Source organism: Anguilla anguilla, chromosome 14 (genome assembly GCF_013347855.1).
Source record: "Anguilla anguilla isolate fAngAng1 chromosome 14, fAngAng1.pri, whole genome shotgun sequence".
NCBI classification, from domain to species: domain Eukaryota; kingdom Metazoa; phylum Chordata; class Actinopteri; order Anguilliformes; family Anguillidae; genus Anguilla; species Anguilla anguilla.
Genome location: NC_049214.1, coordinates 36,687,427 through 36,714,068, shown reverse-complemented (window position 1 = coordinate 36,714,068; position 26,642 = coordinate 36,687,427). Strand labels below are relative to the sequence as shown.

General features: G+C 45.4%; 1 protein-coding gene across 2 annotated transcripts in view; it reads right to left on the bottom strand.

The window, feature by feature from the left end:
• Nucleotides 1–26,642, bottom strand: part of LOC118212256 (leucine-rich repeat transmembrane neuronal protein 4-like) — a 57,561-nt gene that overhangs the window by 16,040 nt on the left and 14,879 nt on the right. The window contains exon 2 of one of the 2 annotated variants that reach the window (XM_035389967.1): nt 10,414–12,077. In XM_035389967.1, the coding sequence (XP_035245858.1) occupies nt 10,414–12,077 (1,664 nt within the window). Of the gene's footprint in view, nt 1–10,407; nt 12,078–26,642 lie in introns of those variants that run through there. The other variant, XM_035389968.1, reaches the window with a different exon arrangement.

Here is a 26,642-nt window from a genome sequence, read left to right as displayed (position 1 = left end):
CTTTTCACGTGCCCACACGAGGTCAGTGCTCACTGTTAGAGCTGACAGCTTCTGCTTTCCAACTGATGGACTCATGCAAATAAATACGGACTCAGTCATTGAAGCCACAATTGCCCTGATTTTGTCTTTCAGGGAAAACAAAATTAGTTTTACGTTTAGCTAACTGTACAACTGTACAACAGCCAGCAGTTCAGCTGCTTATTTTGGTTTTAACCAGATTATCATGATTTCAGCAACTTGTGTTCGCTGTGTGTAAGCTAAGTTAATGCTAGCTATATTAACTTGTTCTATTGGAAAGTAACGTGATTACTAGCAAGTTAGCTGACTAGTTCAGGGAAAACTGACCAAAAACATTGAATCCATTATTCCAGTGTGTTAAATAATTCAAATGTACTTTTAGAAGTGACTACAAAAATGATCAAGTTTGCTCTATATTCACATTTCCACTGCTTTGCTGGTTTGAGCCGCTATTAATTTAATGGAAGTGAGAAGTCTGAGCAAATCGCAAAGACCTATGGGATATCCTTCCAGCTGAAGGATGCACCAGATCTTGCCCACAAAATTTTACCAAAATAAGGCACCTTAAAAAGAGGCATTTTGATGCCATCGGTTTGGGACATACCAACGAAGGACAAGTGTGCAAAACTGTGAAAATAGACAAAATGCTGCCTTCTGAGGCAGCTAACTTTTTATTGGGACACAGCCTGTGACTTTAGCTCTCTGCAACTTCGGATGATTTCCCAGTGGCTACACCACTTTACATATCCAGGTGATTTCCCCATCACTGTCAGGCTGCACCACTTTACATATTCAGGTGATTTCCCCATCACTATCAGACTATACCACTTTACATATTCAGCTGATTTCCCCATCACTGTCAGGCTACACCACTTTACATATTTAGCTGATTTCCCCATCACTATCAGGCTACACAACTTGACATATTCAGGTGATTTCCCCATCACTATCAGACTATACCACTTTACATATTCAGGTGATTTCCCCATCACTGTCAGGCTACACCACTCTGCATATTCAACTGATTTTTGCCCCACACCCATACACCACATATGCCCCAACTGCCCCACTCCCATCCACCACATATACCCCAACTGCCCCACTCCATAACACCGCATATGCCCCATTCACCCCACTCCCTAACACCACATTTGTCCTAACTGCCCCACTCCCTAACACCACATATGCCCCAACTGCCCCACTCCATAACACCACATATACCCCATTCACCCCACTCTCTAACACCACATTTGTCCTAACTGCCCCGCTCCCTAACACCACATATACCCCATTCACCCCACTCCCTAACACCACATTTGACCTAACTGCCCCACTCCCTAACAGCACATATGTCCTAACTGCCCCACATCCATATACCATATAGGCCCCACGCAGTTTATGGTTTCTCTTTTGTTTATGCAATGTTTTATGCGACAAAATCGTAATTTATTTACGCAACAAAATACTTTCCACAAAAGAGCTTATTATAAGAAACATAAAATTAGGTGATACACAGAAAAATACTGTTAAATGCCTCTGTTGAAATATGCAATAGAAGATGGTAATAAAATAGTTTTAAAAGCACTAATGCAAAGAATAAATATTTTAAGATTTCAGACCTACGTGAAGTTTGGGCCCCAAGCAAGTCACAAAGTAGCTCACAGTTTTCAAGGAATATATGCGCATGCATTTTTAAGCCTACTAACAGATGGCCTATCTTCTCCTAACATTCACCGGCCAGGTGTTATAAGGTTAATTTTACATTCCACTTTTTATTCTCCTCTGTGAATGTTGCTTTTAGCACCTGTTTGTCTGTCTCGCTGTGCTTCTCCTTCTGAAAGAGACTCAGGCTCTGCTCAAAGCTTTCTGAGTCATTCAGACGCTCTGGAATGACCCCGCAGCCTGACTGCAATATAAATGTTCTCATCGCAAGCTTACCACAGCTGCGTTTTTTTTTTTTTCTCCTCCTGATTAAAAAATATCACTGAACGTCACATTGTTCCTCGCCCCTCCGAGTCAACCAAAAAAAGGGGCCAGAAGTTGGCCTTTTCTCCCTACTGTCTGACCAATCGAAGCTTGCAATAACTGGGGTCCCAGAAGTGCAGACATTTCGTTTATGATTGGACGATTGGCGGCTGGAATGAGAATCCTGATTGGACGTGCGGCGACCGCTCTGTGAAGTCCCTCCGGCATACGGGAGGCTGGTGAGGTCACAGACGCCCAGGAACATCTGAGAAAGCCTCAGCTATTCTAACGGTTCACAGCACTACAGGAGAGCCGGCGCCAACTGGAGCAGATCCACACGTCACTCATAATAAGAGACTACGGACACCTGGACAGTGACTTATATGAGCTAATGACACAGCTGAGCCTGGGATCTGTGCTATCAGGTCTATTAATACCCATCAACTAATATCACAGAACCTTTTACCGCCATTAAAAGGACTGATTCACTAATACTTCACGCCATGCGTCGAACTTTGACAGCTATTCCGTTTATGGGGAAAAGAACGCTGGTCTCACAGACATTTGTGATGTAAACTGAATATTTTGACATTTGTTGTGTTCTATTAGCGTTCACTTAAGTTTTTAACTAGCTGATTCATATTAACAGGAAAATCAGTAACACTTTTTGCCAAAACAGACAGTACAGAGGCGTTCAAAATCTAATGTCTAGTTTGCTGGCAACGTAACTAACCACAGTAACTAGCGATAGACAGCCTAGTAGCTAACCAGATAGCTTGTTGTGTTAGATAGGTAACTGATGTTACTTATGTGTCTGCTCTAAAAAACAAATGTCCTTCCTGTTATCAGGAACACATTTGTGGTCTTTATGTGCTGTATTATGGGGCAGCTGTCCCATCCGTTGCTGAAGTACTTGCATGCATTTGAGTTGAGGCTCAGGTAGAGATGGCGGGAAGTCTTCCTGGTTTAAAAGGCGCAAAGAGAACCAGGGACGCGGTTCAAATGTTTCACTTTTCTTCTTCTAACACGGTTTCGGGGCCATGTGACCAGAGCTGTGATTACAGCCCAGCGTGTGCTCAGTGTCCCCTCCGCTCCAAAAAGGATCGCTTTCAGGAGAAAACAAGGCCGCCAACAGGCCGCTCGGCGATATCCATTCAGATTGAAGGCACGTAGCAGCCTAATAAACTGACTGAGCAAGGGGACTTAGTTCTGCACGACTTCTCTCCCAGTCAAGGAAAGGCTTTATCAGACAAACAAGGGCATTTAATGAATAGCCAAAAGGATAAAAAAGTATTTCACAGTTGATATCAGGTACCAACTTTCTAAAGGTTAAATACAAAACTCTACCAGCGAAAATCTATTTCTCTGAGAAGAAGAAGTGGTCTCTTCAACTGGGTTGAACCAAGGAATGTTCTAGTAAAACCTCTGCAGCTCTGAAATATAGTACAGTATATCTTATTACAGTATCTAAATGAATACAATGGAGAGTCTGCTCTGCCATGCCCCTGAGAGTAAAATTTCCATTAAATTTCCACATTGACATCTCATGAGGGGTCTAGGCATGCTAAACTCAATTGTGTGCAAATCAGCGAACTGAGGAAGAATGGCACTTTCCGGGGGACTTGCACACTATTCTAATCCCGTTTCTGTTAACCACACTGCCTTTTGTTTTCATTGTCACAGTCAGTGTTGTACTGTTTCATATTCATGTGTCAAACGAAAGAACGCATTAATTATTCAAATCAAACATTACAAGACTTGCACGTGCTGTCTTGGAGCTTCTTTTGTATCGCTGGATAAACAAATAACTGGAACACTTTAGTTTTTTTTTCCTACCCTTCTACATCCAAATGCATTCATTCCTTTTACCAGGTGCGTACACTGATCGATGAAAAATGCATTTAAAAACACAGAAACGCTTGGGAAAAACAAACACAAAGATTACACACATTCTTAAACCACATTTTTTTCCAGCTGATCCAGACCTGTGTGATTCATCCCAGGTGTATGTGTGTGTGTGTGTGTGGTGTGTGTGTATGTGTGATTCACCCCAGGTGTGTGTGTGTGTAATTGTGTGTGTGTGTGTGTGTGTGTGTGTGATTCACCCCAGGTGTGTTTGTGTGTGTCTGTGTGTGTGTGTGTGTGCATGTGCAGGTTTGTGTGTGTGTGTGTGCATGTGACGGTGTGTGTGTGTGTGTGTGTGTGTGTGGAGAGGGGGATTCTCTTCTCTTCTGTGATCCTCCTCTATCTGTTTCCTTCTCTGTTTTCCTCCTGCCTGAAAGTGTTCCTGTTCTGTCTAACGTTAAAAAAAAAAAATTGAAAAAGGAAAAATGGATAACTGTGACTCATAAGAAGAGATCAGATTACTAAGCAAAATGATGGCCCCTACACCTGATTCAAAAAGCTGTGCTTCAACTCAAACAGTTAAAATTGATCGACAGGTTGCCAGTGACCTCTGACTGGCTGAGGCAGCTGCAGAACACACAGCGAGCTCAGACTCCAGCCAATCCCGAGCCCTGGAGATTGACCGATGTGTCTGCTCGTTGGCCCGTAAATTCTGCTGAGCCAGCAAAAACGCCAATGGCTGTGAATGTGCCAGTCTCCCATAAACAGACTGCGTCAGAAGAGAGCTCACACATGCCATGGTCCCTTCAAAGCCTAATGCCGTGGCCAATCAAAATGCAGTATTCTCAAATTAATTATACATATTCATTATGGAACATAATGAAACACAACGCAACCTCTGTGTAAGCTGTTTTTATATCGTTTTCTTGTTTTGCTTGTATGTGTCTTAGATAGATTTTCTAATGCATATGTTGTTTTCTTCTTTTTGATTTTGTTTCAGGGTGTGCTATATTGGCTTTCAGGCCATTGCGTGGAATATCGTTGCTCATATTTTATGCGTTGATCTTACTTCAGTGTGTTTTACCTTCGAGCATTCTGCTTATACATTTTATCGCTTTCGGTTGCCGCAGTGCATGAAAGGTGCTGCAAAAGTTAACTTATTGTGAAGACATACTGGTGCATTGGACCTAAAGTCATCAAAGATAATTATGGCTTTATGTAATGCTGATTTTCTATGTGTACAGCGGCCTCTACAGTGCCGAGCAGGGTTGCCAAATTGGCCTGTTATCCCAAATCTTTTGGCGCTTCTGCATATTTCCAGCCCTTCCTGATCCAGCATACTAATATTCTTCTTTATTAAACATATTTCTGCTATTGTCTTCTTTGTCCTCTCACATTGCTAATGAAATATGCATTTGAAGATGAAAATAAGCACAGATAGCAAACGATTTTAACTTGTACACTTTAATGAACATTAAATGGATGGACAGTAACAGGCATTTAGCATCAGTCCTAACAACTACGATTGTCTAACTCGTTGAAAACAATTAAGAGGTTTAACCTTGAAAGCAAAATGAGTATTGCACTATGCAAAGCAAAACAATTGTATGCGACCGCATTTTTATGCGTCACCAGTAAATGGAAAAAAACCTTCTTTCCTCTTTCTGAGGCACAAAATGGACCCTTTATGAAAGGATTCCTCTTGCATTACACTGCTGTCTTTTCTTACATGCTCGGACCCCTTCCTTTGAGGAATCAGTCCTAATGTTTAACTTCAAAAATAAACGAATAAATACTTACACTGAGCATGTAAATGTGTTGTTCTCCAGCCATTGTTTTCCATGAAGAAAGTTATATAATTCCAGGAGTAAAAAAATGAAACAAAAATGGCATTACACCATCAAAGGAGTCCTTTAATTGGGCTAGTTTTGTCTTCATTTGGCATCCTTTTTTTTGGGGTGGGGGTGTGGGGGGGGTGGGGGGGGACAGCTTGTGTACATCGCGCGGTACACGGCGACTTTGCTCACGCAGAAGCGCGGTCGAGCGTGGACCGCGGGCCCAGCCGAACTGTGAGGTCCGATTCCCGCCATCCGCGCGCGCGTCAGGAAAATTGCCCAGGAGCGTTTACAATTACATTTCAGCCTTCAGAAGAGCCTCTTCTCCGGAGGCGTGCGTGCCCAGATCACATTTCAGCAAGCGGCCCCTTCTGCGCGAGCCGGGGCGCGCTCCTAAAGCGGTTCAGGTGAAAGTGCCGTGCTGATGGGTACGAGGGGCGGCATCCTCGCGGAGAACCAGACCCCGCAGCTCCCCGTAAATAACAGCCCCCGCCACAAATCGGCCATCACTCGTGAAGATACTCCTCTGCAAAGCTGAAAGGATCCCGTCAGGCTATTCTGCGGTTAAAAGCCTTTTTCGAAAGCCGGGTTTCGCGCAACCGATGTCAGCGAGCGCTTTTCGGAAAACGTGACTCCGCCTCGGAAGGGCGGCGCCGCGCGGGCCGACCCGTCAGACAGGGTCGGCTGCCATCGGCCTGTTTCTCGGTGGGGTCCCCGGCAAAGCCGCGGTTTTATGGACGGGATTTACACCGTACGTTTTACCACTCCCGTCGGCCGTGTCTGCCCAAGAACACACAGCTAATGAAGATCAAGAGTCAGTTCGTTTACACTGAGATAGCAGAGCTATTATATTGTAGTGTATTATAGCTAACAGCTGTATGTCTGACTTGTCAAGAACACAAAGTGCAGCAAAAAGATAAACAATTGATTGAGAGTTTTGACCCCTACCTGCTAACGAAGACAAACTGTCCATACCCAGTGATGTTTTCATGCAGTCACTGCATTTGGAACTTGTTGGATGTTTATCAGATAATTAGTAAGCTTACTTGTCACCAAGACCAGTACATCTGAGGACCTTATGCAATCAAAAAAATATGTAGCTTACGCTTTCCAAATTTATAAATGGGGAAAATAATAACATTTCCTTTTGATATAAAGTAGCGTATTTCGGACTGAGGGGGTGTTGTCCTGCAATGGGCAGTCAGAAGCTTATTTCTGGTAGGCAGCTCATAAAATGACTCACAACTCCCTAAATGACTCACAGCTCCCCAAATGGACTCACAGCTCCCGAAATGAATCACAGCTCCCTAAATGAGTTACAGCGGACTAAATGGACTCGTAGCTCCCTAAATGAATCACAGCTCCCTAAATGGACTCACAGCTCCCTAAATGAATCACAGCTCCCTAAATGGACTCACAGCTCCCTAAATGACTCACAGCTCCCTAAATGGACCCACAGCTCCCTAAATGGACTCACAGCTCCTTAAAGGACTCACAGCTCCCTAAATGAATCACAGCTCCCTAAATGAACTCACAGTGCCCTAAATGGACTCACAGTTCCCTAAATGAATCACAGCTCCCTAAATGGACACTCAGTTCACTAAATGAATCACAGCTCCCTAAATGGACACTCAGTTCACTAAATGGACAGACAGCTCACTAAATGACTCCCTAAATGACTCAGAGAATATGAGGAACTCTATGGAGAACAACACCGACTCTGACATTGTAGGTGCAGAAACTGACCCTATCAGCGGCATGAGGCATTCAAACCCATACTAGCCAACTGCAGTGATAGGGACACTGCCCCCCCCCGTGTCTGGAGTGGGGTCTGCAGCTGTCAGTCAGACAAATCAAATTGTGACCGCACAGTAAAGTGTTAAAGGCAGACTATGCAGAATTTTTCACTTGAACATATTTTAATATGACCATGCTAAGGCATATCTGTGATCTCTGGCAATCTATGTCTTTACTGCACCTGGATTTGTTATTCTAGAATGTGTTCAGGACGTTTTTGGGCGTGGCACTCTTTTCTGTGTGGGGAGGGGCCATAGAGCCTCTGCTTTGGGATCAGATTCCAGAAGCGTCTGTTGCTTGTTCCTATAGCTGCTGCAGTGATGGAAGAAGCCTAGATACAGGAAAGCAAAAAGACAAGATGACAGGGCTCGTTCAATAACTAGTCAACCTTGGAACTTTCCTCGGTGGTGTCAGCTGAAGTTCGCTAAGGGGATGAAAAGCGACTCAAAGTCAGCCTGTTTTCTGTTGGATCAGTAAGTAATGTTGCTTTTAGCTGCTGTTACTGTTTATAGTTGCAACTTATCTAGCTAGCTTGGTAATACACCAGCATTTATTTCCATCGGGAACTGAATTGATACAGTATGCATGCTATGTAACATCTAACAAAGCTAACAAAGTTGCAAACAAAGACTCCTTGTCCTCATTGGGATTCACTGATGATAAACAGAGCATAACTGCCCAGGCATCGGTATTTCACCTGCATTTATTTCAATCAAGGGAACTGAAATCGATACAGCATGCATGCTATCTAGCTACGTGTAGCCAACTTCATTAAGAAAGCTAACAAAGTTGTAAACCAAGACTCTTGTCCTCATCAGCGTTCACTGATTATGAAACACAGCATAACTTGAAATACTGAAATATTTCAGTAATTTATTTCTAACTCTATACCTCAGGAATACAACAATGTAATATCACATGAGGAAACACAAAAAAATAGCTGCATTACCGAGTAGCTACCATACGATGTTCTCACACGTTACCGGGTGCACTCGGTGTAAAGACCATTATCACATCGCCTAATTACTGTTACAATCTATGGAATCATCCATGTTGCTAAAAATGCTATTTTCAATATCTCTGACCATTGCATCCCTTCACTTTGCATTTTGCTCGTAGTGCTGGAGGGTGCGCTTACGGGTGTGTGGGCGGGGTTGAGGACGGAGGAGGAGACAAACACAGAGTCTAGAATGGCCGCAAAAAACCTGCATAGTATGCCTTTAATTTAACTCCAACAGAGCGCGTGTGAGTTCAGTTGGGACCGTGGCGTAGCGATCCGGTAGCGGGGTTAGGGTTAGGCCTGACCGTGCAGCTGAAGGGGAACACATCTCTGGGACGGTGTTCAGAGTCACAGCCTTTCTCCTGCGAGACTGGAGTTCGAGCCTCGCTAGGTCATGGCTTGCCACAACATGTACTCGCCAATAGTTCTGTGTGCTATGTGCCAGGTGGGTAGCTAGCTAGGCCAGGAAGCTATTGATATCTCGCAGAACTGTTTGTCATCAAGCCTTTTACTAAATTTCAGGTGGCAAAAACAAAAAAGCTATCCTCTGATAACAGTCATACCATATCATCATTTTCAATCTTGGTGATGTGTTTTTTCTGGATTGACACAGCGTAACCAGCTGAATCTGCTCATTATTTTCACAATGACGTGGTCCCCCCCCGCCCCCCCCCCCCTCCACACAGCAATATTTTCCTTTTACAGTGTTCTTACATTTTCACACGCCCATGCACCAAATTATGCAACGGTGGAACGTGTTCACCGTGAACACTAGTGCACCCAGAATAAAGCAGTTCGCTCAGAGGATCATTTTTTATCACTAGACCCCGGGAACATAAGACGATGCCGCAGAAATAGTCTTAGTTGACATTATAAATCGAAATGAAATCAGGATCCATGTTGTCTGAGACACAGGCTGTGAGAGTGTGAGAGCCGTGTGATGTAATGCGTGTGGGATTGGAGAGTGGGAATGCTGAGAGAGAGCGAGAGAGAGAGAAGCGTTTTTTACCCCACTTTGTACATACAACCTTTCCTCTCTTTATTTTTCCAACCGCAACACAACGCGCATGGCCGCTAATAGGGATTCTTCTGAGCAATTACAGCTGCAAACTGGATCAGCCAGCGGCGCGGAACGAACGTGGAAAATGTCCCTGCCCGTCAGGAAGCTGACGGAAAGCGGGACGCTTCCTGTACGGGCGAGCGGGCGGATTCACGGGGCGATCGGCGCAGACGGGGGGGGGGCGGTGGACCGTGCGATCGGCAGACTCGTGCGAAAGCAACACTCGGGCAGGAAGCTGTCGCTCGCGCCCAGACTCTTCGCTAATTAGCGACACGCTACGAGGAGGTCAGAGCGACGCGTGTCTCTGAGCGCTCATCGCACCACCTGTGCGCCAAAACCCCCCCCCCCCCCCCCCCCCCGTCAAATACACAAATCCTCTCAGCTTTTCCAGAAAGACAAAAGAGTAGCAGCGCATGGTACAAGGCACAGAAGAACCACAGGACCTCGGGGGCTAGGGGAACAGGAGATCGAGCGTGAAGCATCGCCAGTGGAAAGACTGCGGGGGGAGCGGGGGATGGGGCATGGGCTGAGGGGGTCACAGGTGAGCAAGCGAAGGCAGCTTCTCCATTTCAGGGGTGGGCATCGTTGACTCGCGGCCTACAGATCAATCGCCAATCAATAGACCCTTCCTTAATTAAGGACCGGATTTAAATTCCGATTGCGGCTAAGGCCAATTTGAGCCGCTGGAGCTCGGAGCCCAGTTCTGGGGCTGTGAAGCAAAGGGGGGGGGGAGGAGATGTCGCGAAATGCGGGAGGACAGACAAGGGACACTTCCCTACTCCGGAACCTCAGGGCCGAATTCCCAACAGAGTCCCATTTACCTCTCACTCCTGGGGGGGGGTGTCGGGTCGGGTCGGGGGCGGGTGGGGGGCGGGGGGGGTTCTGGGTCATACCTCGCATTCTCGAGAACCCGAAACGGTGCAGGTGCAAGGCCCCGTGCCCTTGACGAGCACGTCCATGGTCTCAGAGTTGGTGGCGTTGAAGCTCATGTAGTACTCCTGCAGCTGGGAGGAGATGCTCTGCTCGGGCTCCTGCGCTTTTTTCCGCCGCTTGCGGCCCAGCGAGCGCTGCTGCAGCCGCCGCATGGCGCCGGGGTAGCGCCGCCACGACACGTAGATCACCAGCATGACGAGCGAGGCCGAGAGGAAGAGCGCCACCGTGCCCACCATGATCTTGTGGAAGAGCATGTGGGGCACGCCCCCCGGGCCGGGCGTGGCCGGCAGCCCGCCGGAGGAGGAGGCGCCGGGGGCGCTGGGCGGGGGTCTCCGCGGGATGACGCCCGCCAGGCTCCTCCGGGTGGACCGGGGGAGGAGCCAGAGTTGGGGCGACGGGGAGGGGCTCTGGGACGCGGGCATCGAGGGGCTCGCGGTAGTCGTGGTCGTAGTCGCGGCAGCGGTGGAGGGGGCGGCCGTGGTGGTGGTTGTGGTTGGGACGGGGGCGGGCTTCACGTACGGGGAAAGGGTTGCCGGCCGGAGGGCCGTGGGGATCTCCCCACACACCTCCTGGTTCTTGGCAGCCTCCATAACTTTCTCCCCTTGGAGGGACTTGGGGCTGCTGCAGATCATAGTCGTGTCCTTTGAGCCCCTGAAGTTCCTCAGCCAGGCCACAAGGGGGCAGATGCCCGGGCCGCAGTCCCACACGTTGCCCGCCAGGCTGATGGTGGTGAGGGAGATCCAGGCGGCCACAGCCTCCTGGGACACGTTGCTGAGCTTGTTGGACTCCAGGTTGAGGGTCTCCAGGTTGGGCAGACACTGGAACACGGCCGGGTCCAGGGCCTGGATCTCGTTCCCGGCCAGGTCCAGCTTCTGCAGGGTGTGCCAGGTCCAGGGCAGGCCCTGGTTCAGCACCCGGATGCGGTTCCACTGCAGGTAGAGCGCCCGCAGGTTGGCCAGCCGCGGGAACAGGAAGAAGTTGATCCTGGAGAACTGGTTGTGCTCCAGGTGCAGCTCGGCCAGCCTGGGCATGCCCAGGAAGGTGGTGCGGGTCAGGGCCCGCAGGCGGTTGTAGCCCAGGTCCAGGAACTCCAGGCTGCGGCAGTCCAGGAAGGCGCGGACGGGGACGGCGGTGAGGCCGTTGGAGCGCAGGTGCAGGCTCTGGAGCTTGCGCAGGCCCTGGAACTGGCCCGGCTGCAGCGCCTGCAGCTTGTTGTAGGACAGGTCCAGGTTGCGCAGGTTGGGCACGGGGTGGAAGGTGGTGTTGTGGAGCTGCGTGATCCGGTTGGAGCTGAGGATGAGCTCCTTGAGCCGGCGGATGCCGCGGAAGGCCTGGGCGTCCACGCCGCTGATGTAGTTGTGGTCCAGGTAGAGCCAGATCAGCTGGTTGAGGTGGGCGAACTGGTACGGCAGCAAGTCCAGCAGGTCGTTGTAGCGCAGCGACAGGCCCTGGCAGCCGGTGGAGATGTTGTCCGGGATGTCGCGGAAGGTTCCGGACTCGCAGTACGCCATCTTGCCTTCGCACCGGCAGCCCGACGGGCACAGCTTCTCGCCCCGGCAGAGCAGGGCCATCACCGACGCCTGGAGGACAATACACAGCAACCGAACCTCACACCCCGGGGAGCCTGCAGAGGGGCGGAGAGGGGGAGAGAGAGAGAGGGAGAGAGGCAGAGAGAGAGAGGCAGAGAGAGTGAAAGAAACAGAGAGAGAGGAAATGGGGAGGGATAGAAAGAGAGAGACAGGAGGGAGGGAGGAAAAGTAGAGATGGGAAAGAAACAGAATAAGAGTGAGAGGGATTTAAGACATATTTATTTCCTGTATTTTTAAATTGAGTCATTCATTGTTCACTCTGTTTACATATTTAGGGAGATGGGAACACTGTATCATCATTCTTTCACTCTTTAATTGTACTTTTATTTTTCTTACAGGATTTCATTCTGATTTTCATCCTTATTTCACTTTTATGGTCTCGTTAAAATTTCCATTTATTTTTTGTTACTTATTTACAAAGGAGAGGAGGTTGGTCCTATATTTTCTATTTTAAAAGGTTTCAGTAACGCTCGCGGGTCAATAAACCGCAATTCCACTCGGGAAAGAAGGTGCAGCGTTCGACGCATTGTGCTGCCGCTCGCCACAGACCGAGGTACAGGCAGTGCTCGATCTGTAAATCAGGAGGTGCCAGAACAAAATGCTCGCGTGATGGTGGTGAGTGAGTGAGTCTTGGAAGGTTCTGGAACAAACACAAATTGCGTCCATATAATTGGTTCTTCCCCGCTGAGAGTTGCCATATCCTGGAATAGTTCTCGGTGTTGAGAGGTCCCCGGTTGTGTTTTGGCAGTATCCGGCACAAATTAAGCACTGGGTACACAGAGTATAATTAGTAATAACCAGTGAGCTGGACAAACAGGAAGCAAAAGTAAACACACTGACTAGCAGCTCTGAGTCTATTTGAATTCATTAACTGCTAAAATAGTAATTAGCTAAATAATCATTACCAGTAGCTATGGGATAATTTTCTGCTTTTTTCTGTGGTAGCGCCGTGTGTACCTTGTGCACCCTTATTCACACATGAATTCAGCTGGCGGATAAATGCGCTGTTTCCTGCGTTGTGCCTGCATCTAGGGGGTGTCGACCGTGTAAGGACGGGTTAACACGCACAGATTGCGCATTTGAAATCCTCGTGAAAAATCACCATATTTCTGGTGTTTGTGCACTGCCGTTCAGGGCAAACATTTCCCAAAGCTGGTGTGATAAGCAGTTAATGCAGACTCATTCTAGGTTAAAACCGCGCACTTTGTAATTGTTACATTGATTCTGCTTAATTGAGCTCGGTCTTATCTCTAATGTCCTCTAACCTGATGTGGAGAAAGAGAACGCTTCAGTATGCAACATAATTAAGGGCGGTTTTGGGATCACTTGCCAATAGATGCTCTCAGATAATTGGCACACTTGTTCGTCGAGCAAAACTGATGTAAACAGATTCAAAAGAATGATTAATGTTCTAGGAAGGATAATATAAACTAGCACATATGTCACATTATATGTGACAGAACACATTCTTCAGAATCATGTTTCACAGATGGATTTTTTTCATCTCACGTCAAAGTAGAGAATCAGATCTATAAAATTAATTGAATGGGATTGGTAACTATTTCTGGAAATATGACGGTTTGAATATTGTGTTTTTGCAACAAAAAAAACTATTTTGAGAAGACTGCCTTTACAAGTTTTGTTGGGAACATTTGTTCCCTTTCTCATCATAAGATACACCCTCAAGCCAGGAATTATTGTTTGAAATTGGTATATCTGTGCAGTCCCTCACCCAATATTGCTATGATTTTGAAATGGCTTCATTATAATAGTGTTTACAGCGTAAATTAATAAAAAATATGTAAAAAAAAAAAAAAGACTTATCTCAAGTTTAACCTCTGATTTACCCCTAAACCCTGATCCTTTTTTATATGCATATGAGTGGTCAGCGTTCTACGCAGAAAAACGGGAAAAAGTTGACATTATCATGCAATAAAATTTTCTCACCAAGCCCACTTCATCAAACTGTCGCTTCCTTTCCTGAAAGCGGTTTCGAACACAGCTTGTCTCGGTCAATATTTTACACCTGACACCAATTTCTCCCCACCCTGCTTGAGAGCAAATCTGCTCTCAAACCGCACCTTCATCTGCTCTCTCACTGCGGGACCCAGCCCTGACGAAAAGGAGACGCAACCTCTTTATTCACCGTTTACTTTACCGCCACCGAAACATCTGCGCCCGCCAAGGTCTGTTTGACACGAAGAGCACCGTATCCGCGCGGCGGGAGAGAGAGAGAGACCGCGCGAGAGCGCATTAGCAAAAGCGATAGCGGCGCTCAAGCCTCTGCACCCCATCTGAGTCGGGGCGCAGTCTGGGGCCGGCGGATCGAACTCGACCTGCGGCCGACGAAACGACTGAACTACGGCACCTGCGCGGAATCCTCCGCTTGTCACCCATTTGCAATCAGCTTGGTTATTTTTTTTCTCTCTTCGCCAAGGAGAATTCCCAGTCCGTACTTGTAAGCGTGCCTCTGGGAAGCAAAGGCATCTGCTGAAACGGAATCAGCCAGAAACACACATGCTCTGTTATCCATTTACACCACAACCACTATATGAGCTGTACAGTCTTTACCCCACAGACCCTATATGAGCTGTACAGTCTTTACCTCACAGACCCTATATGAGCTGTACAGTCTTTAGCCCACAGCCACTATATGAGCTGCACAGTCTTTACCCCACAGTCACTATATGAGCTGAGCAGTCTTTACCCCACAGCCACTATATGAGCTGAGCAGTCTTTACCCCACAGACCCTATATGAGCTGTACAGTCTTTACCTCACAGACCCTATATGAGCTGTACAGTCTTTAGCCCACAGCCACTATATGAGCTGCACAGTCTTTACCCCACAGTCACTATATGAGCTGAGCAGTCTTTACCCCACAGCCACTATATGAGCTGAGCAGTCTTTACCCCACAGACCCTATATGAGCTGTACAGTCTTTACCTCACAGACCCTATATGAGCTGTACAGTCTTTAGCCCACAGCCACTATATGAGCTGTACAGTCTTTAGCCCACAGCCACTATATGAGCTGCACAGTCTTTACCCCACAGACCCTATATGAGCTGCACAGTCTTTACCCCACAGCCACTGTATGAGCTGTACAGTCATTACTCCACAGCCATTATATGAGCTGTACAGTCTTTACCTCACAGCCACTATATGAGCTGCACAGTCTTTACCTCACAGCCACTATATGAGCTGCACAGTCTTTACCCCACAGCCACTGTATGAGCTGTACAGTCTTTACCTCACAGCCACTATATGAGCTGTACAGTCTCTACCCCACAGACCCTATATGAGCTGTACAGTCTTTACTCCACAGCCATTATATGAGCTGTACAGTCTTTACCCCACAGCCACTATATGAGCTGTACAGTTTTTACCTCACAGCCACTATATGAGCTGTACAGTCTTTACTCCACAGACCCTATATGAGCTGTACAGTCTTTACCCCACAGACCCTATATGAGCTGTACAGTCTTTACCCCACAGACCCTATATGAGCTGTACAGTCTTTACCCCACAGACCCTATATGAGCTGAGCAGTCTTTACCTCACAGTCACTATATGAGCTGCACAGTCTTTACCTCACAGTCACTATATGAGCTGTACAGTCTTTACCTCACAGCCACTATATGAGCTGTACAGTCTTTACCTCACAGTCACTATATGAGCTGCACAGTCTTTACCCCACAGCCACTATATGAGCTGCACAGTCTTTACCTCACAGCCACTATATGAGCTGCACAGTCTCTACCCCACAGACCCTATATGAGCTGTACAGTGCTGCTAGCACAGCTGCTTCTGGCTGCAGGTGCCCTGATCGATCAGAGGAGGCGCTGATGCTCCCTGAAATGACAAATGCAACAGCCAATCACATGCCTGAAACATGGACAGCAATGCTGACCTGATGCCTGTGATCTGTGATTGACAGATGCTACAGCCAATGACATGCCTGAAACATGGACAGTACTACTGACTGGATGCCTGTGACCTGTGAATCACAAATGCTACAGCCAATCACATGCCTCAAACATGGACAGCACTGCTGACTGGATGCCTGTGACCTGTGAGTGACAGATGCTACAGCCAATCACATGCCTCAAACATAGACAGTGCTGCTGACTGGATGCCTGTGACCTGTGAATGACAGATGCTACAGCCAATCACATGCCTCAAACATGGACAGCACTGCTGACTGGATGCCTGTGACCTGTGACTGACAGATGCTACAGCCAATCACATGCCTCAAACATGAACAGCACTGCTAACTGGATGCCTGTGACCTGTGAATGACATATGCTACAGCCAATCACATGCCTGAAACATGGACAGCACTGCTGACTGGATGCCTGTGACCTGTGAATGACATATGCTACAGCCAATCACATGCCTGAAACATGGACAGTGCTGCTGACTGAATGCCTGTGACCTGTGACTGACAGATGCTACAGCCAATCATGTGCCTCATACATGGACAGCACTGCTGACTGAATGCCTGTGACCTGTGACTGACAGATGCTACAGGATGGTCCCATCAACTTGTTAAGTTGGAAAAAATAGCACGTGACTAAGTTTTATATACTAAGGGTGCGTCCCAATACTCGAAAAATGCATCCTCCTTTCCTCCACTACCACCTCCACTCCTCCGTGCCCCTTCCTCCAGTGTCCCAATATTGGAGGAGACAAGCGAAGCGGCTTCAAACCCCGTTTCACACCTCCGGCGGCGACGGGTACATCGATGTACGCTACAGCGGAAGTCTTGTCACATTTCTAGGTGACATCATCGTGCTCACACCCACAGGGACTGAAAGACCATCCCACAGAGTCTGACACATTCCAAACATAGGGTGATGGCATAAAAATAGCATTTTCCCCAATTTAGCAAGATATTTAACCAAATCTAAGTGCGGTTCAGTGGGTTATCACACATAGCGTCCTAACCGAAAGCAAGATTGCCTAAAACGGATAACAAAATGTCAGTTCCTTTTAGTGGCTCACATCCTACAGACATTACATTACATTTATTTGGCAGATGCTTTTATCCAAAGCGACGTACAATAAGTGCATACTGACAGTCATTAGAATGACTACAAAACACAGGTCCGATAAGGTACAATATTCATTTTATAACAGTTATTCACAGCCATGAACACATTAGGTCCAGTTCCCACAGCAAACATTACTCTGACCAAACCTACACACAGTTCACAACATTCAACAGACAAATTTTGCCATTTAAGATGGGCAGAGGTGGGTAACCCGGCTTCAAAGAGTAGAAGCACTAACCATGTATTTCCTCCACCAACATGCACTAAACCAGCTGACTCTAATTAGCACAACTCTTCAGCCAGGTAGGAGAACTAATTATTGTAATCAGCTGGTTTAGCGCATGCTGGTGGAGCAAATACGTAGTTAGTGCTTCTACTCTTTGAAGCTGGGTTACCCACCTCTGAAGACGGGCAAGCAGGCTTATTTATTTGCTGGCACATGAATGTTAGACAAACGGGTGTGACTTTAAACATAAATACGCATGTCAGCTACCATAATTTCAGTGTTCATATGCAGTTAATCTATTCCACCGACATTTCCCAATTGATGTATTTATTACCAACAAATTTGATGTCACAGTGGGAAATCTTTTTTTTTTTTTTCAGAGTGAACACTGAACATTGGGAAAGAATAACACATAATAAGAACCGTCATCTGTTTCACTACTCTACAGAAATGCTTCTGAATTAGTCGATGTGAGATGGAAACAACTGGCAATGCAGGCTATCACAATATAGTTATGTGAATTTTCTCTCTGTATGTTCAGACATCGGGCACATCAGGATCCTGGAATTACAGTTAATTGTTATGCTAGTATACAATAAGATTTAATGTTTCTGGTTAAATATTAATTAGTGTCTTGACACAAACCGCAGTGTCAAGTTTATATTTGAAGGCTACTGTAGCAATTACTTGTACTTGCAGCTTTCAATGGGCTGACCACGAGTAAGATCTGTGATTAGCTATGGGGACTATTTGTGGGCTCGGCAACCAAACAGTTTGTCGGTAGTCACCATCACCTTTGATGATGGAGAAGCAGATAAGCTGTTCCAATTTTCTTCGCGCCTCCTCGTTCTCCCCTTTTCTCCACTCCTCCCCCCCTCCCCCCCTTTCCTCTGCATACTTCCACACAGGAGACAGGTGGCAGTGGGGGAGCGGAGGGGAGGAGGTGAGGGGTGAAAAGTAACGGGACGCGCCCCAGGTGCCAGCATTCGGGCTGTCATCAGCAGCTGGTAAGTTCATCACGTGAACAACCCACACGTCAGCCGAGGTGTCGAGAAGCTGGACCAATCAGATCGCTTACTGCGAGATGCAAATAAAGGAAGCCAGGGATGAACTCTGCAGCGTCTTGACGTTAGAGGCATAAAAAATTACATAAATCACCCAAAAATGTAATAAGCCCCAAGCCCTCACCAGACATGCCAACTCAGCTCAAACGCAGCATGGTAGATAAATAACGAAAGTCATATGGATATCTTTCCCGTTAACCTGGTACACTGTTGCTACTGTCCAGCAACAGTACGGTGAAGGCAGTGATACATCACAGCTGGTTAACTGGGGTATCGTGGAACTTTCCTGAGTTTCCCACGGTGTATTTACCACTTTGTCGGCCATTCGAAAGCAACTCTTTGCTGGAATTTGTCAAGCGTTCCCATTTAAAAAAAAAAGATAATAGCAATAAAATAAAAAAAATGATAGACATGCAAACCAGCATAAACACAGCATGGGGTGTACATGCTCCTCTGAAATAATGAAATGAATTTAAATTAATATAAATGAACCTTGGTTTATTTTTGCATATGAATTAAAGAATACATATTCTAGAGCTAGATAGATGTCTATTGAGATCAATGCAATATTGATGTGGCAATATTGGTGAAACAGAAAGTTTCTCATTGAAATGATGGTTTATCTATATATCTGTTTATATAATATATCTCTTTGTCTGTCCAGTTTGTCAGATTCTGTCTGGGTTGGTTACACGTACAGTTTATACAGGCAGGTTGTTGCCATGGTGACTTGTACAGTTCTCATATTATATCCAGTCCACTTCGTCCAAGTGCTTTTACATCTATTAGCAAGAGTCCTGGACTTTTTTTTACACATAATAACAGCTATATGTAATATGTGTATCTATATACACAGCAGAACAGCCATTGTTGGGGGTTTCAATTGTGATAACACCCCAGTGGGGACCGACTGTAGCTAAATTGAATGAACCAATGCGTAAATAAATAAATAAATAAATCCTAGAACTGTCGTGTTCAATGGGTACTTCAGAGTCAATGCGAATGGATAGTAATGGATAATAGAGACTGATTATTTAATTAAGCCAGTAAAATGTAATGGCAGTACTCTAATTACACTAGTAAACAGTATAAGGGAACGAAAAATACCTGTGAACCTACGGGGATGATGTCCCTGCTGTTACCAGTAGCCACAATGCACTGAAGCCCTCAACATCACTGCTTGTGTTATAAAACTTTAAAAAACCTCTGATACTTTTCTATGTAATGAGAAGGTCTAAAAATCTGTGAATGTGTGAAATGTATGTGGGAAGACTGTAGTTCCTTGGGCCACTATATAATTATATAAGCTATTTAACTTTCAAACATAATCAATTTTTTAGAAAGTTTGACACTAGCCTTCTCTAGCATAGTCACAATAATAATAATAATAATAATAATAATAATAATAATAATAATAATAATAATAAATGCAACACACGCACCTCCCCTCCAATGTCTGTGTGGGTACACAAACTAAAGAAGCGATCATGTGTGCACAGCGATTTATGGAGTCATCAATTTAGCCAAAGGGTGGTCTCGCCGGTACGTTTAACCCATCTCAAAGCGTAGCCGCCAAGTGCTCCCCTGCTAATTCCCCTGCAGCGTACATCAGCTCCGCCGCCATTTTGAAGCCTCCACAGGCCTCTTCAAGGGGGAGGTTAATGGAAAACCTTCCTTCACGGCAAGAAAAATTCCCCGAACGGGCGTAAAATCCCCCTCTCGAGCAGTTCTCATTTCGGCTCGTTTCCCTCCGAGAAGGATCCCCGAGGCGGCCGCGCTAATTAGCTCTCGCCGCGTCGATGACGTGGCCGGCGCCTCCGTGCCGCCGCGTAGCCAAACAAATCCCACGCCAGCGCGTGCTCATAAAGTCCGTTTCCTCGAGTACCCTTTGAAAGTTGGGCAGACGAAGCGTCTCGCCACAGCTCGCATAGATCCGACAGACATCGTCGGTCGTCAACGTGACGCGAATTAAGAGCAGGAATCACTCTTTCACGCTAAGATGGTGGATGGCTTCACTGATAGTTCATCCAGCAATAACTGGTGGTAACAGCTATTTTAAACTTTTTTGGATAAAAACCACAAGAGATGTTGATTATACGTCTACCCAGCTCGCCAAATGACATCTTTTTGTGCGATCGCAATCAATCCATGACTAAGAAAGTTGTAAAGTTGTAAATTGGATGGTGGTAAAGCTTATCATTTAGCATAAAATTACAGCGATGTGGAGACAAATTGCACTAATGTTTTGCAGTAGTTTGCAGATTCACAGTATGTGAAAACTAAACACAGATTGCACAAATGGAGAGTGGCAATCATTAAATATGGTTCGATACAAACTTGTGTGGCTAATGCATGAAAGTATACGATAAACAAGAATCACTCAGCAGCAGTGATTATTTATTTTTCACATGATGGCATAAATCTATTTCGGCCTTCCCTTGTTGGTTTTAAAGGACTTACAGTATTGCTTTTAAAACCCATACTTAAAACTCCCCGTTGGGAATGTTTGCTGCGCAGCTGTTGTTCCAGTTGCTGGTCACTTTGTGGGAGGACTGTCCGTGAGCAGCCTTGCAGGTGCATTGTGGGTACACATGAACACATGACAGCTGACTGCATGGGTCATGGATCTCCCACAGATTGAATTGCCCATAAGCCCCCCGCTCCCCTCCCCTCCCCACATAAGCTATAACAACTTACCTTCTAACCAACAAATTGGGTTGAATTATTTCGATTACAAGAAAGATTGCATTATGTGTGTGCCTCTTTAGAATGAGCCAAGAAAAGCGGCTTGCGTAGCAGTGAAAAGCATTATGTGGATCCGCCAAGCTTATGCTTCCCCTGATAGATCTGAGCAACAATACGCCTCTACTGAGTCCCCAATCAGTCTGAAGTGCCTCATGAACATGCATTGCTTGTTTAAGCCAAAGTCATGTGTGTGTGTGTGTGTGTGTGTGTGTGTGTGTGTGTGTGCGTGTGTGTGTGGGTGTGTGTGAGTGGGCAGGTATTACTATCTTTGTGAGAACTAAATGTCCCCACCACAAGGATAGAAAGATGAGGAAAATTACACAAGGTGGGGACCTTTTGCTGGTCTCCACAATTTCAAGAGGCTGTTTTAGGGTTAGGACTTAGGGTTAGGGTTACAATTAGGTTAAGGTTAGGGTTAAGGTTAGGCATGTAGTGGTTGGGGTTAGGGTTAGGGTTGGGGTTAGGGTTAGAGGTTACGGAATGAATGTAAGTCCTCACAAGTATAGCAATACGAACGTGTGTGTGTGTGTGTGTGTGTGTGTGTGTGTGGGTGTGTTTGTATGTGTGTGTGTGTGTGTGTGTGTGCGCCTGTGCGTGTATGTGTGTGTGTTTGTATTATTATTATTATTATTATTATTATTATTTATAATTGCTCAGGCGATACCCTATCATCTGTGGGTTATGTTGGGCATCTCATTAACATTTTCCTGTGGGATCCCTGTGAGTGATTGGCTGTGCGGATCCCAGTGACAGTTCCATTGTTGAGGGACATGCAGTTTAACCTATTCATTAACAGATTGACTCCCGTGATAAACACCCTAAATTAAATGCTTATCACCAGGCTGCTACATTGCCTGTTCACCAGAGGGACCCATCCAGGGCCTATTGCACACGAGCTGCGAGCTGAGACGAAGCAGGAAATTCTCCTCTCTCGCCCACCTACCGTACACCTCATTTTATTCGGTTTGAAGCCACCTACGGCCGCACCAGTGCAAATTCAAAAGAGCCAGAAATGCAAAGCAGTTTGATTCTAACAGCTGTTTGTGTGCAGAGCCCGTTTCGATGGCATAATGAGCTAAATTTCGGGTAAATTTAAAGTCAAACTGCTACCTTCAACAGCCAGAAAATTTGAAAACACAGCCCTGTGTGTTCTTTATTATATTAGAAACATCGTTAGCCTGGGTATGAAGTTTATGGGATGCTTTCGGAGTGAGCCGGCAGTCCCCGCAGTCCTCCAGGCTACGCGGGCGGCGCTTTATTTGGGGTGGAACCTGCCAGAACGAGATCTGGAAGCTCCCAGTTTTAGACTGTCCTCGGGACCTGTTTCCTGTTAGTGTGGATCCAGCACCACTCCAGCACAGGACTGGGCACCACTTCGCAATCGCTCCCCAAAAACCCCCCACCGACCCTGACCACCACACTTACCCACATCTACGATCTACCTCGCCACCCTCAGTGCCCCCCCCCCACAAACACAGTCCCAATCCGCCTGGTTTTTTATCTGTTCCAGGACCACCACAAAGCATCACCTTCCTCACACAAGCACTTTCTGTTCCAGCACCTCCTGATTTACAAATGAATCACCGTGTGCCAGTATAAGTATTTGATGGGTCACTGAAAGGCACTGAATTTGTAATTTAGGTGCCAATATTAAAAAGCATTTCTAATTTGGCTTAAGGTATTGGCTTACCAAACTGTGTGTGTGGACAGACTGGTGGGTGATGTAACAATAATCTCACTTCAAACAATCCAGTTTTCGTTTGATACTCGTGTCTAAAACTTCTGTTGCATTCGGCATGGCACTGTACTGGGAAATATATTGTTTACCCAGATAAGCTTTGCAAATCTTCCCCGCTACGGCACAATTACAATATGCTGAAGAACTCCCAGCCTGTTGGATATCCTCGATGGGCAAACAGGTGTATCAGTACTTTAAGAGATATTTTTGACGCAAAAAGACCTCTCAAATTCCATGACCAGAGAAGAACATATTCTTCACCTAGGTTTTTAGACCTTTAGCCGAGATTCTTCCTTTCAGTTTATGGAGTCCCTTAGAGTGCATCTGTTAGTTCTGTCCTGTTGGACGGGTTCATCCTGCATTCTCCACTCACGGCATGGCATCTGCCGTTTACGACCACTCAGTTCCAGCCAAGCGAGCCGCACTGGGAGTGACTAAAGTGAGGGATTGTGAAACGGATAATCTGGGGTATGAAACCGGATTGGGATGTCATCTGGTCAAATGTCCGCACAGCTTCTAAAAACTACACATTGCAGCTTATTCATTACAAACTGATACACATGCCACCCCTTATAGGCGTAACAAGATGAATCTAATCTCCAGTCCTGTATGATATGTATGTCATACAGATGCCACAGGGACCTACAGGCATATGTTTTGGGAATGCACTCTTCCTTTTCTGGAAGGAACTTCTATCCTGGTGCAGTGAGGTTTGGTCAGGTATATTCAGAACAATGGAGTTCAACAGCCAATTAGATTTCGGTACTACTTTTCTGCAGAGCCCAACTTAATGAAATAACATGGACTCGACAATGGTTTGGAAATAAAGGATTTTTATTGGCTATGATAATGAATATGTGAATAGGCTAATTGATAACAATAATTTGCATAATATGAAGAATCATCAAATTATTCTTAATCAGAGGAAATTATAATTATGCGACAGCTAAACACAAAAGTTAACAGTATTACCATTTAATTAAGGTTAATTCGTATTATGGGTTAGTAACATGCTACTCTATATTAGATTTGTTTGTTTAATCAGTCTCATAATGAAGTTTTAACAATGCAAAACAACAAAGTCATGGAATTTGCTATTACAGACCAACTCACGCATAGCAAACACAACATAACAACAGACAGCAGTAAAATAACCTAATTGGGTATTACAAGTTTCATGCCATCCTATAGTTTGATACATCATCTAGACCCACTTATCCTGGGCAGGGTCACAGTGGGTGCTGGAGCCTATCCCAGCATGCATTGCATCTATCACAGGGCACACACACCCTTGATTCACACACTCATACCTATGGGCAATTTAGAGTCTCCTATTAGCCTGCCTGCATGTATTTGGACTGTGGGAGGAAACCGGAGTACCCGGAGGGAACCCATGCAGACCCGGGGAGAACAAACAGAAAGGCCCCAAGCCGAACCCACAACCTTCTTGCTGTGAGGCAACAGTGCTACCCACTGCACCACCGTGCCACCCTCCTATCAATCGACGTCAGTGTTTAAATAAAATGCGTCGCAGTACTTAACGGCAATGAAAGGGGAGGCCAGTGCTTAATTCCGTTAGGTGATGCTTAGTCAGCTCGTCCGCTGGACCAAAGGTCTGTGGCAGGTGCGCAGAGACTTGGGAGACTTCTCCAGTGACGTCGGGGTCACAAGGGGTTCCAGTCAAGATGACTTGGGATGTGCACAAATCTTCCACTTGGGCCCGGCCGCAAGGGAGATACGGAGGAAAAATCTGTAGATACTTGTTCCTCAAGACAGCTGTCGATGGGAAATACACCAGCTTGGTATATTACGCAGACGGAATTCAGGCAGGTCTTGAGTGAGGTGCGGGCTGGGAAGTTTGACAATGTTCTTAAGGAGATGCATCTGTTCGGTTAGGCAATGATTTACCTCACAGAGAAGTAGTTAATATTTTTACGAGTTTTCATTCTCTCAGAGTCACTGGCGTGACGGAATTCCATGTGTTATCACTGTTACGTGATTGGTGCATTATTTTGGGCGCAGACATTTGATCGGCTTGTGGTATTGGAGCGGTCAATAATTCATGGATAGATAAACCATTGATTACTGCGTTATTGTTTAAGCTTGTTAAATCGGGTTCCCTATTCCCCCTAAAAGGGGTGTTCCTGTCCCAAGCTGATGCCTAACTGATCAAGCAGACAGTTTATCGCAGGGTCACAAGAGGAAGGGGACAGGCTCTTAATTATGCCTTGGTTGACGTGAAAAAGTGAATGATGAACGTGACTCAGCAGAGGTTCAGTCTCGTGGTCAGGGAGCCAGAGGCCCCAAACAGTCCTTTGTATAGTTACATTGTTACACTGGTTTCATGTGGCAGATGTTCGTCGTAAAGTTCTGGGGTTTCTCATGCAAATGGGTCCTCACATACTCCTGTTAAGTGATGACACTTGTCTTTCCCTGACCATACGCTAAAAGAAAATCATTCTTGTTGGTTTAATGGCTGCTAAAAAAAACATATTGTTATCTTGGATTACTCAAACAATCATGGATTGTGCACTTTAGGGATCTAATCCAAACTAAAAGCTCAATATTGGTCAGTAATAAAGCTTGTGAATCAACAAGGTTTGGCCTACCGAGCTCTGTTTGACACACTCCTTCAGTCACATTCTTATCCCTTTGGATCTTGGTGGTTTGAAGTCGAGCGTAATTATATACCTCGTAATTATCTTGGTAACTATTTACCCGTTTGAAATGGCTTACTTATTTGTCAAGCTCTGGCACTGTGTATTATAGATTAATTGTTCTGCTGTTTTTTCTTTTTCTCTCCTTTTTTTCCCCTCTTTCTTTTTCGATGCGATCTTTTACACCAGTTGCAAGTGCATACAGCTGGCCCAGTCCATTCTGAGGGATTCCCAGCAGAGTGTAAATACAGGCTCCCGATATTAAAAACAAACAGGACTAAACACTCTTCTGTCCCACCTGTCATTGGCTTTCTTAACAAGTTATAGTAATATGTTTTTATTTATTTATTTATTTATTTATTTATTCATTCATTCATTTTTAAATTAATATCTGTTCTCGTGGGTTTTTATTTATTGTTATTTATTGTCATTTATTGTCATACTATGTTGCAGAACAAATTGCCCCATGAGGATAATAAAGACTCAACGAACTAACTACAGAACTAGCACAAATTATAGAAACACTGCATTTATAAACACATTTTCACGATGAACAAAATATTTTGCAACAATTTATCTTTTTAGCATAATAACAGTAATATGTAATCAATGTAATTTCAACATAAAATGAAAATGAAGATATAATTAGCATTTGTGTTAAACAAGTAATAATCATTACACCTTTCTCTATGTATTTATTAGTTCATACTGGCATAATTAAGCAGTCCGATGCATTTGACTGTTGGAAATTTAATAATCAGCTTGAACACGTATTTCTTTTTCCAGTATTTTCTTGGATAAAATTATAATACCCACGCAAGGAAGACAGTTTTTTTTTTTGCTTATAAACTTCAAATTACTGGTGGTCACATAAGGTTGTTACCACTCATGGTCAATAAGATAACTGTTTCAAATCCATTTTTACAGATGGAAATGGCTCAGAGGAACAACAACAGAAGAAAGGGCACAGATAAAAGTACTAAATGTCTTCTTTAAGCAGTGTTTGCATAATTTGAGCCAGTAATGTGTTGACTAATGCCATATCTGACCATGTGAAGATCGACATTTTCCCACTCAATAAATGAGTCACGATCTCAGAAAGTTTGAGAAAGCCC